We start from the raw sequence: 12,739 nt of genomic DNA, 5'->3' as shown, positions 1-12,739 counted from the left end.
TTAGAGCTGAACTATAAGACAAGTGGTCAGGTGCTTATCAAATTTGCATTTCTGGTTATAACACTTAATAGTCCACATGGCTCCCATTAAAATAAAAAAAAAGTGTGTGAATAAAGCAGCTGAATGTTGCACACATATATAAGGGCTTTTCTCTCATGTTTGTCACTTTTGTTACAGTCTCCACCATCTGTTAAGTGTCTGCATTTGCAAATATGTAATGTTTTGATGAGTTGTTGCCTCAATAAACCAATGTGATCAGCAAAATAATGTAACAAATGTAATGGGAATATATTTAGATATCAGCGCTAGTGCTGTTTTTGTGATAAAGGATGGTGCAAGACTCACAAACTACATGGCATATCTTCGTTTTTTCCTGACCACATTCGTTTGTGGTCCTGAAGACGATCATCCATGAGAATATCCACTATGTGACTTAAAAAAAAAAAAAGCACTTTTTTTTTTTCCACCTGTCTTTTTCTTGTCCATGATTTTTTGATCTTTTCCCAACAGAGCTGAAGTCATTGCCCTTGACACTGGATGATGTAGTATTGTGAGTATTTAAAAAAACATGGGAGCTATCAGAGATGATCTGATCTGTAACATCACACTCTTACCATAGTAAGGTTCACTGACCCACTGGATTTGGGATCATTTCTAAAGTGGCCTATTTGATATCAGCATATTGATATTACATGTTTTATTAAAACCGTGATTCATAATTAATGATTTATTGTTCCCTGTTCATATCTACAGTGATTGACATTATTGTATAATTGATCATTTTAATACCAAACAAGAAAAGTTAATAATTTATGTACATATTGCTCTTTTATGAAATTGGAACAGATGTTATATCTGAAATCTGGATTCATTAAAAATAAATAAAAACAGATTGTTCAATATCACAGTCTCATCTCATTGGTGGTCATTCTGGTATTGCTCACAAGCATGTACCGGCTGTTGTTATTGATGTACGATGTATTTTATAAAATAGTATTATTCCTGTTTTAACATGTAATCACAAAATCTATCAAAACATTTTAAAATATAATGGATGTATAAAATAATCATTGCATCAGTTTAGATTTTAATTAAATCTAATTATATCACATTGTTTCAAGTACACTTTCCCATAAAGCTCCATCTGTTTTGAGAAGTGATCTCGCGATAAAAGTTAGGAGGTGCCAGGCTATAACTGCAGCTAAACTGTATAAAAAGCAAAATGACCTGAAACATTAAGACAATAAACAATAAATAAACACAATTTATGAATAATGTAGTGCTAACTGAAACTATATAAAGTATATATTTCTACCCGGTTCTGTGCATAAACTTGAAATAATTCTTTGTATATAAAAATCATAAAAATGCCATTAGGAAATAAATTACAAATGACTGATTATTGTCCAGCTGTGTATTTGATTTCTCATAGCAAATTCAAAGTAAGAAAATAATTCATTGTAAAATAAAATAATAATAAAACATACGTACATAGAGAAAATTATTGTATTTGACATTTCTGTCACTTCTGAAATGGTGGCTGCACGGCCCTGGTGAGACAAAATGTTAGCCGATACATAATACTTGGCTTACATAGATTTCTACATATGTCATGCCATAGCATCATTAAAATATCATCTGACAAGGGACAAAATGTTTTTTTCTTTCTCTAACCTATGGTTCTGTAACCATAAAGGCTGCTGTGTTAATTATTTGCCCTCTGACTAAGAATCTAAATAACTTAGGGGAAGAATTTAAAAAAATCCTCTGAATGCACTTAAAGTACGCAGAATCGAATCGAATTGAATCGTTGCAAAAATCGTTCTTGAATCGAATCGAAAACCTATGAATCGTGAAACGAATCAATTCGCTGTGTACCCAAAGACTCACAGCCCTAATACCATAGACACATAGATAGCCTAATACGCGCAGCCTCTTTCCAGTGGAGCATCCGCCATATTGTCTACCAGGAGACACTGAGAGGTAATGCAGTTTGCGTTTACGACCTACTGATATTTGTATTCCTACACGAACTAACTTTTTAATTTTTTTTTTCAGAAAAGGACACACACGTAAGGCACTACGCTACTTGTACATGCTTTAGTGAATACACATCGTGCTCTTTGCTGGCCACACAGCTAACTCAGTGTGTGAGAGTGCTAACTATTAACGTACTTTGTCTCCACTAATGTTAAACCCGTCGCGTATTCTTAATAAAAACATACATAAACTGACTATTTGATTCCAGGTCGATTAAACACAAATATCAACTTCGTGTATGTTTTATCATTCTTATGAATCTGGATTTTTTATTTTATATAGATTTGTTTAATCTTTTGTGCGAATGTAGCTAGCGGCGCTAGCTTTGCTGTAGTGTATCGCGCCACGTTCAGCTAACAGGGTTTCTGCTATAGAACATTAATATATTTGACTCCGTGTTCATGTATTGAGTAAATTATGCTTTTATAATCTTTTTAAAGATATAATAATTTAGAGTGTAAATTTAGAGTAGAAATGGCTTAGGCGTGGCAAACGCTATGCTAGTTAGCGGTTAACTGGCTAACAGCTGTTTTGGAAGCCAATAATAAGATTTTCAGAAATCCCGTATTTATATTGTTTATATGACCTGTTTGTAATTAGTTAATTATGTGGATTATATGTAGATAAAGTTGGGAATGTAGAAAAGCTGTCTAGTGAGCTTGACCGGTTTCTTTGGCTGTGTCATCAGGCCTGTAGTTCAAAACGTAATCTTGATTTAAGGGGACATTTACCATTATTCCTCGTTAGGGTTAGGGTTAGTGTCAGCGCTTAAATATCATCCCTAGTTATGTTTTTATGTATTCCATATGTTTGCGCTCCCGGCACTGCTTTAATTAGGCTATTTGTGTAATTTTAATGATTAGTATTTCATTCAGGAAGATCACACGTTCGTGTCAAACAGTAGTTTGTTAGTCTGATGGCTGTAGGGCAGTACAGTAACCTGGCTGGTTGTTAATGGACGTTGGTCCATAAATCAGTACTTTGATACCCAGGCTGATGTTGCACAGCAATGTCTGCAAAGTTTACAACATTCTTATGTTTTCCAGCATCTGGAGGGCCACGATGAAGGACTTATAGGATTGCTGTGTCTCCCGAGTAAGCTCCTGGATGTCCTCTTTCATTCATATTACAATCAGGTGGGTTGTTTATGTGGTGGATCTGGAAATATATTACATTTCTAATTAAGTTGGTTGACTTTGAATCGACTTGATTATAAGCTTTCTTAGCATGCTTATTTATTTCTTTTGTAGCCTATGCTCCACCATAAAGTCATCACATCTGTGTTCATCAGCTCCGCCTGTTGTTTGCTACTTGGAGGAACCCTCCAAGGTAATGACCAACATGTACTTTTGAAGCTTTGCAGCAGCCTGTTCTTTTTAAAGCTTTATGAAATTAACGAAGGGTTTTCAGTCTTTTACATGCCACTTACCCCCAAATATTATCATCCTCTTGAGAGGCATTTATATTGTTTCTTCTATAAAGACCTAATTTATACAGTGAAAATATAAAATTATGTCTGTATTAATTGTAGAATATGCATTTAATATTTATTCCAAATATTTGTTAACTTACATTTTTATATAGTACTGTACTTTCAGATATATTTATTTTATTTGCTGATTATCACATTTTATTTCTTCACTTTTATTTATTATAAACTTTTAATGTTATTTTTATATTTTTTTCATATTTCGATTTTTTTCCCTTAACATTTTCATGGATCTCCTAAACACACTTTCTTACCCCAATTAAAAAAAAAAACCCAGTCTAGATCATAGATTTCAGTTTATTTTTTTATTTACTGTGCTATAGGGCTGGGCGGTATATAGAGTTTGCACTTTGTGTGTGTGTGTGTATAATATATATATATATATATATATATATATATTAAATAAATAAAAAAAACACGCATATAATTATACACGATATGGTATGCTGCAGTACTGTTAAGTGACTATTGTAATGGGGTAATCAAAATATAATGCAATTAGTAAATTTATCTTCTGCTTTAAATTATTATTATTTTTTTAGATTGTAATGTTACATTGTAATGTGACTTTAGCCCACTTTTTGCACATAATAGCCCATTGGCTACATGGGTATTTTCAATATATTAGTTTTTTTGTCTTTAATAAAAAACATGGTTTCACTGGACAACATTGGGCAGGATTAAATAAACAAATGTTGTAATCCACATAGAAAATTGTAGAAAATACAGAGATGTATACCGTATATCGCAATCCAGCCAAAAAAATAGAGATGTTTTTTTTTGGCCATATCACCCAGCCCTACCTTGCTTTTTAATATTTGTAAAACCTTTTTGAATGTCCTGCAATTTTTTAGTATTATATTTTGTTGTCTTTCCAGGTGTTTCAGGGAATACTGTGTGTAGAATATGTCTGGCCCTGTCCCAAGTCGCTCTCGAGTTTACCCTGATGTAAACACACAGCGACCCAGAGAGTACTGGGACTATGAATCCCATGTGGTGGACTGGGGGTGCGTTCTCTTGAGTTTTTAGTTCTTATAAATTACATGCACTATGAATAGCCAATTTTGACCTAGGTATAATTATGCGACTTTATCCCTGTGGATAGTTTCTTTGTTTTTCTACTTCGGTCCTTGGATCAGATGTGCTGCTGCTTATTGTGGCATGCATGCATTCTATTTTTGTCACATTCAGTGTCTAAATCTTAGATTGTTTGTCTTGTATGTTTGTATTCTGCAGAAATCAGGATGACTATCAATTAGTGCGAAAGCTTGGCCGTGGAAAATACAGTGAAGTGTTTGAAGCCATAAACATCACTAACAATGAGAAAGTAGTCGTCAAAATACTCAAGGTATAATTTGATGTTTGTGTTCACACTTGTATAGAAGATTTGATTGGAGATATGTCAGTTTATGCTTTTTGCTTTTTTTCTTGTATTTTTAGCCAGTGAAAAAGAAGAAAATTAAACGAGAAATAAAAATTCTGGAGAACTTGAGAGGAGGCCCCAACATCATAACACTTTTAGACATCATAAAAGATCCTGTGGTATGTTTATTAAAATATTGGGGTGTTACATTTCATTGTCTACCTAACTATGAGTCTGTTTTGTTTTTTTAATAATGACTTTTTTATTTTCTTGGAAACTTGGTGGATTGGCAAAAAAAAATATATATATATATATATATGTGGGGGTTTGTTTTGTGCCCTCGGGTTTAAAACCCATTCTGCTTTGTTTTCAATGCCCAGTCCCGAACACCAGCGCTGGTTTTTGAGCATGTTAACAACACAGACTTCAAGGTAAGAGATGTTCTTGTTTGTCGCCCCTTCTTAGAGAATTTGTTAAATTAGATTTTGTACTAAAGTGTATCTTTTTCTTCATAGCAATTGTATCAAACTTTATCAGACTATGACATCCGCTTCTACATGTATGAAATTCTTAAGGTGAGATGATCACTCATCTTCCTGAACAAAGGCACATACTGGCCCTACTATTGTTATATTTAGTGTTTTAAGAAAGCGATAAAAAGCAAAACATAACCATCCAATATCTGTGTATTTTGCACTGGCGAAACAGTTTACGTTCTGCCAATAGTTTTAGTTTGGACGTTTCAGCAGTGCCCAAGTGCTCTGTTCAAATTGATGTTGGATCTAATTCTTATCTCCGCTTTTCTATCCCCAGGCTCTCGACTACTGCCACAGTATGGGAATAATGCACAGAGACGTAAAGCCTCACAATGTCATGATTGACCATGAGCATAGAAAGGTATTAGCCAAGTTAAGAGTTTACCCAACATTGAGCATTATATTCCTGTGAAGGCAACGCTGAATATTCAGCAGCCATTACTGCAGTCTTCAGTGTCGTGTGATCCTTCAGAAATCAATCTAAAATGTGGATTTGATGCTCAAGTTGTTTTTCTTATCAATGTTGAAAACAGTTGTGCTGCTTAAAAAAAATTTTTTTTTGTGGGAACCACAATACATTTTCAGCATTTTTTTTTTTTTAAAGGTACAAAAGTACCAAAAAAAAGTATTGAAGTATTACCTCATTGACCCCAAACTTTTACAAGTAGTGTATATAGATTGAGGTCAGTTCTTGATTTTGCTGAATGTTTCTTTTCATTTTAAAGCTTCGTTTGATTGATTGGGGCTTGGCTGAGTTTTACCACCCAAACCAGGAGTACAATGTACGTGTGGCTTCCCGATATTTTAAAGGCCCTGAACTCCTCGTGGACTATCAGGTTAGTGTCCCAAATTTAAAGAAGTGATTTTCCTACAATATTCATAATTTCCATTCAAATTAAAAGTGAGTTAAACTAATTAATCTTTTTTTTATTTTTGTCATCCCTTTTTACAATTAATAATTTTTTTTGGTTGATATTAGGGTTGGGTATTGAAATAAGACACATGCATGTTGATTCCGCTTAATGATTCCTGTGTTCACATTTTTATGTGATTTTTAAACCATTTAGTAATGAAAAGGGATAGGACTTGCGCAGTTATGCATGTCACGCACACATCTGAAGCGCAAGCACAGAGAACCACATTCCCGGCCCGTGTCTGTTCTTGAATCGTTCCATGCATTTCCTCTGCTGAAACGGTAGTTCCGGGCCAAAATCTTGCAACCAGCATGCACAAAATAACATCAGTATATCCTTGTAAACATAGCCATTTATTGTCTTAAGTGAACATCACAGGTGAGAGAGCACATGTGTAACATTATTATTAGATCTGCAGGCATTTGGTGTTAAAGAGACAGCAGCCTGATAAACACGTGCTGCATGTTATTAATGTTAAACAAAGAACAAGAGAAAATCATTCACTGATCTTGATGAAATATCTTTAATGAGGATTAATCTATATTTTCTTTGTGAAAAGTAAACAATGTAGTTTTTAAACTTTTGATTTAAAATTTCTGTACCTGAAATTTGTTCTGTTGTATTTATGCTATTGCTAATTGATTTGTTTGTTCCTGTTTTATTACTGACTGTTTACTTGTTTTTAACAATTTCATGTTTGAAATGTATATAAATCTAGTTGTTTTTGCTGTGGTATTTATTAAAACCATTGTCGAAAGTTACTTTTCTTGTAGGCCTAGTGTTCTGTAGGCTGCTGATTTGTGCTCATGTTATTCAGCTGCAATGCATTGTAAAAAGACACAGAATAAATATGTTTGACATCTAAATGTCTCATTTTTAATTGGAATCGAAACTAGGAATTGTTAAGAATCTGAATCTATAAAATTAAAATGACACCCAACCCTAGTTGCTATTCACGTTTAATGAATTTCAGCAGATTTTGAGTTGTCCAAAAAAATGTTTTGGTCTGTATCTAGATGTATGACTACAGTCTGGATATGTGGAGTCTTGGGTGCATGCTGGCCAGCATGATCTTCAGGAAGGAACCGTTTTTCCATGGACATGACAACTATGACCAGGTCAACCATTTATTATTTTTTTATATTAGCATTAACAAACTTATTTTTTCACAACAAATTGCTGGGATGTTCAGTCATTCATCTGATGAATTCATAAACTTGCTGTGTAGAAAAAATATATTTGTTGGTTGCTTTTATTACGCTGGGTGTTTGTCTGTTGAATTTTTTTGATTTGATTTGTTTTTCTTTCTAGTTGGTTAGAATTGCAAAGGTTCTGGGTACCGAGGACCTGTATGATTACATTGACAAATATAACATTGAGCTGGATCCACGCTTTAATGACATTTTGGGCAGGTATGACTTTAATACACTGTTGATCAGTATTGACAGACACTGTATCAAATGGATTAAAATAAGTATTCTGTTTTGCTATACATAGTTATTTAATATTCAGTTATTGTACTGAAGTTCTATATCTGTGTGTGTAGTCATGTTTGTACCTTTTTTTGAACATGTCTCTTTCTCTTGTTCACCCAGACACTCCCGGAAGAGATGGGAGCGGTTTGTACACAGTGAGAATCAGCACCTGGTCAGTACTGAAGCTCTGGATTTTCTGGACAAGCTGCTACGTTATGATCACCAGGCCCGACTGACGGCCCGCGAGGCCATGGACCACCCTTACTTCTGTGAGTTCCCCGAGTTTAGCACTCGAAAACTTGTGAATGCATCTCCAGTCTCGTAATTGAACATGCATTCTTGCTTGTTTGTTCTTTTTATATACAGTTGAATTTATTATAGACGTCCAAACACTCCCAGTACACTGGGTGTAGTGAATCATTGAACGCTGCAAGGTCTATGATCATTTGATGACACTAGCATTTTTTTTTTATATATATATTTGATCAGGAAAAAACTTGCAAAATTCTGTGAATCTTCCTGACTGGAAATTTTCCATGGGATTTAATGGGAATAAACTGTGAATTTTCAAAATTGCAGGAATGGGGAACTTAAATGTAAATATAATGTAATGTAAATGTAGTTGAAAAAAATAAATATATCTTGCAGCATAATCTTGGTTAAAACAACCAGATTTAATACAATTTCAGTTGAATTTCTACCGTGCACATTCCTCAAACACATACACCGCACACTTACTGCAGGACCATTGAGTACTCATACCTTAGATGCACTGTGCCTTCCTCCATAACATGCATAGATTTTAGATTTCTGAACACAAAAAGATGGCAAAATGTTCGTCTTGGTGAGTATTCACATAAATATTACTTAAATTGGTTTAAAACTTTCTTGTGCTGTAATTAAGCTGTTGCACAATACAGTTATACCATTGTAAAAACAAATTAACTGACAGCAAATATTTAGGTGAGGAGATAAAACTGTCTAAAGTTAAAATATATATATGTGTGTGCAAGTATGCATGCACATCACCTTATAGCTAAACAAAATGTTTATATTTATTTTTGTATATGAAAATTCCCCAGATTAAATTCCCATGCAAAGTTTCTGGAAATGTTCTGCCTCGGTTTTGCAACCCTGATCAGGAAAAAGTGGTAGCCCTAGCCCAATTGATAAAGCTATCATTTAACTATCATTTAATGATGTTTATGATATTATTTTAAAAAGTTGAACAACCTTTTGTCAACCATATAGTTACTGTTACTTTGTTGCAAATTCTAAATTTGAAATGAGTGCGCAATGTTACTTTTTTCATGTCTGTCTTGTCCTTATGTCTCCTCCGTTTTGGAGCAGAGCCTTTGAAGCGTGTTCTTTGAAGGGTGCAGGGCATCACTGTCTTGTAAAAGCATTTGAAACTCCCTTGGTGAAGGGAATGACTGCGCAAATGTTTACCTTGATAACGGCGTGCGTGTAGCAGGCAGCACTCCACCAGTTGTTGCTAATAAATATTTCTTATTTTATTTAATTGTCTTATTTACTATTAAAAAGTTGTCTTGCATTAAAACACACATTTAATTAGCCTATTCTATTTACATTTGTATGTGAACTCGAAATCGCCCCCAACTTTGCTTTAAATGCATCGCAAGATCTACTAACTGAAGATCACAAATGGAACTCACTTTTGTGAAGTGACCATCGCATGTTCCCTTCGCTAACGGACTACTGGAAGGGCCCTTGGTGAAGGGAGATCCAGTTGTTCACTTTCATTTGGAATGTCCCGACAAATGGCCTCCCCTTCCCAAAGTGCCCTTCAAGTGTGCAAAAAAGCCATTTGGAATTTGCTTAGTGTTTCATATGTGTCTTTGTTTATAGATCCTATAGTTAAAGACCAGGGCAGAGGCGCGCCAGCTTCAGGAATGACTGCTAGTTCCACACCGGTCAGCTCTTCTAGCTTGATGGCAGGTAATGTTTTACCTTACTCTCCAGCGATTCACCTCTGTTTGGGATATTTTGGCTGAGATGAACATTGTCAGGCGCCCAACCTCGTGTCACTTCAAACCTGTATGACTTTTTCTGCAGAATGCAAAAGATAATATTTTGAAGATTGTTTCATATTCCACCCCTCCCCCTCCATACAATGCAAGTCAGTGGAGTCCAGAACAATAATGGACCCCACTAGCTTTTATCGTATGGACAGAAGCGTTTTTCTAAATATCATAATTCATGTTCCACAGAAGAAAGTCTTACAAGATTGAAATTATATGAGGGTAAGTAAATGACATTGTTCATTATTGGGTGAAACTTCTTTTTTTTTAATTATATCCTACAGTTCAAAAGTATTTGCCCAGAATGTTACTAAGAGAGATATTCAGGCTTCAAGCATACACTAGGCTAAACGTGTTGGTGGCTTTCACACTGCAGGCATCGCCTCTATGACTCCGAGCACACAGCCCAATATCGCCAACATCAGCGCCGGCTCGCCCGTCATTCCTGGCCCAAACACAATGGCCACACAAGTGCCCACTGCCGCTGGAGCCCAGCCCTGAACACCGCCCGCCCCCCACCCCCGCCCCCTCTTTCTCACATTCATCTATCCGTCTCTCTATTCTATGGGCCTGCTTGGAATTGTGAATCAGCGGTGTTGGGGTGGGGTGTGCACTGAATTAATTTGTGGTTATTTTTATGTTGCAAATAACACAAACTTTTGTTTTTCTCCTCAGTTGTTGTTTAGGGGACTGTGAACTCAGAAAGAACCCATAATTTTTTTGCACCTGTCTGTGTGAGTTAGAAAAGCAAATGGTTGTGAACTCTCACTTGCCTTGACTTGTTTAGAAACACTTAAATGTCCACCTGCAGAAGGATAATAAAATTAATTTTTATATGTCCCTGTAGTGTTCTCGTGCTCAAACCATTACACTGACTGATATTTTAATTGTTTTTTGGGAGGCAGGGATTTTTTATTTTTTTTTGTATTTGGTATTTTAGTCCCAGTTTTTACAAGTCTTGATCACAAAGTTCACAAAACCTGGTGTCACATTGAACTTCTCTGAGTATAAATGCGGAGGAGTAGTGATTTGTTCCTTGGTTTTGAAGAATATGATTGGGACAAGACAAAGCAGATCTGATGTCCGAGTCATGATTCTTCTTGTTACGGCGCGTTTCAACTCCATTTGGACTGAAGGCCAGATTTATTTCTGATTTGTTCAATTATTGTGTAACAAAACATTCTTTTACCAATAATGGAAGCTCTTGTTTCAGCTGTGCTGGTTCTGTGTATATTGCAGGTTGATTGGATTTGGTCCTGGATCTTGAAGCCTCACTAGTGGCTGTTCAAGGACTTGTACCAACTACTGAGTAACACAATCAATAATATTCCAATTGTGTTACCTTCAGTTTGTGTGAGTGTGTACGCGTGAGTGGAATTCTTTTTTGTTTTTGAGAAGTTTCAGACATGTGTTTGACACATTTTGAGAGGCGACTGTTCAGTGAAATACAAATTTCTTTCTACCCCACGATTAAATCCATTAAACAGGTGAAATATCAATTTAGCATTGCATGTTGTGTTTTACTGTGGTTTGCCTTTGGTTGGCTGATTGAAGAACAAACAAGAATATAATGTGGAAGGTTTGTGTCACTCCCAAAGCATTTTGTCTAGACAAACTTCTTTAATACCTTAATTGTTAAATTGTTTCTTAAATTGTTCTTTCTTTTGGTCTTGTCTATTAGTGAAAGATGTTGAAGTCTAGCTCTGTAGCGGAGGCTGAACTATGTTTGTCCTCTGCCTGTGTTCAGTGTGAGGAGTTCAAATCTAAATCTATTACTGTACTGTAAATTCATTTAAAGTTTGCAATAGATACTTTTACAGAGATTTTTTTTTTGGTGTGTGTTTTATAAATCATTTAAAAGAGAAAATATATTGTTTTAGGAAAAAAGACCATGTCACTTGCTTTATTCAGCTGTACGTTTAATGCAGCCTCTCTAATAAAGTGAATGGTATGTTTAAAGTCAGGTGGGAAAAACAGAGGCTACCTCACTCACATTTATACCGAATTCAATAAAAAAAATAAAAATAAAAAAAGGAAACCAATTGTTGGCTGTTGTTGAAAACTAGGTTTAATTTTTCGTTTAAAGCTTAGCCGTTCTCTTTCTTCCACTGAGGTGAGTTTTCACCAATACACCACAGATTGAAACCAGATTTAAATTTATTATAAAACAAAATAAGTTACTGCGTGTGTTGGTATTATCCAGTACTGTCACACGAAAAAAGATAAATATATTCCAAAAAAATAATAAATAAAACCAGTTAGAGAAGTAGTGTTACACCTGTTCATTTAAAACTTTATTTTATGCTATTTCGCAACATTCTAAAAATACAGTGCTAAATAAACATTAAATGAATAAACCCAAGTAGGCACGCATTTAAAAAAAGAAAAAAGCCAATATGTAAAATAGACTGTTCTGTCTTTCATTTGTCCTGTTTTCTTCTGGCTGTGACGAGTTTTCATGTCGAGCAAAGGGTTTTGCACGTTTGTAGCGTAGTCGTCTAATCTAATGCATGTTAAACCTTCTTTCTTAAGGTTTGTCTGCCATCTAGTGGACATATGAGAGAATTGATTCATTTTAATTTCAAAGCTGGTTTTAATATCAACTCCACAAAGGGGGATACGTTACAGAAGTTTGAAGATATTTGAAAGCGTTGCCAAATAAGTTAAACAGAGGTAAAGTTGCACACTAAATCATCTTCATTCTTGTGTATATTCGTACATTACTAAAAATAACACCCACAAACATTGTTCAATTCCTAACCCTAATCAAGCCTAGAAGGTTAAACCATGTGTTATGTTTTAATAATTACATTACGATTTAATTTTTGTTCTGTTTAAAAGTAGTTAGCGTCTCTAAATTAAATGTCCAAATTTTTTTAT

The 12,739-nt window shown here is 34.9% G+C and overlaps 1 protein-coding gene across 3 annotated transcripts; it reads left to right on the top strand.

The window, feature by feature from the left end:
- Positions 1-1,918: 1,918 nt before the first annotated feature.
- On the top strand, positions 1,919-10,699 carry LOC132103154 (casein kinase II subunit alpha). Of its 3 annotated transcripts, none has more exons than XM_059508013.1 (15): positions 1,919-1,983; positions 3,087-3,176; positions 3,291-3,369; positions 4,408-4,536; positions 4,766-4,877; positions 4,970-5,071; positions 5,273-5,323; positions 5,408-5,467; positions 5,706-5,789; positions 6,154-6,264; positions 7,359-7,460; positions 7,654-7,754; positions 7,938-8,086; positions 9,687-9,776; positions 10,236-10,699. In XM_059508013.1, the coding sequence occupies exons 4-15, from the start codon at positions 4,436-4,438 to the stop codon at positions 10,358-10,360; spliced, it is 1,188 nt and encodes a 395-aa protein (XP_059363996.1). In that variant the 5' UTR covers positions 1,919-1,983; positions 3,087-3,176; positions 3,291-3,369; positions 4,408-4,435; the 3' UTR covers positions 10,361-10,699. The 3 variants fall into 3 exon arrangements, with proteins under 3 accessions (XP_059363996.1, XP_059363998.1, XP_059363997.1); XM_059508015.1 differs by lacking the exon at positions 10,236-10,699 and adding an exon at positions 10,049-10,104; XM_059508014.1 differs by lacking the exon at positions 1,919-1,983 and adding an exon at positions 2,864-3,016.
- Positions 10,700-12,739: the final 2,040 nt, after the last annotated feature.

This window comes from Carassius carassius, chromosome 24, assembly GCF_963082965.1.
Source record: "Carassius carassius chromosome 24, fCarCar2.1, whole genome shotgun sequence".
Classification (NCBI taxonomy): Eukaryota; Metazoa; Chordata; class Actinopteri; order Cypriniformes; family Cyprinidae; genus Carassius; species Carassius carassius.
The sequence above is the reverse complement of the archived record's forward strand: the minus strand, read 5'-3'. Positions and strand labels throughout refer to the sequence as shown.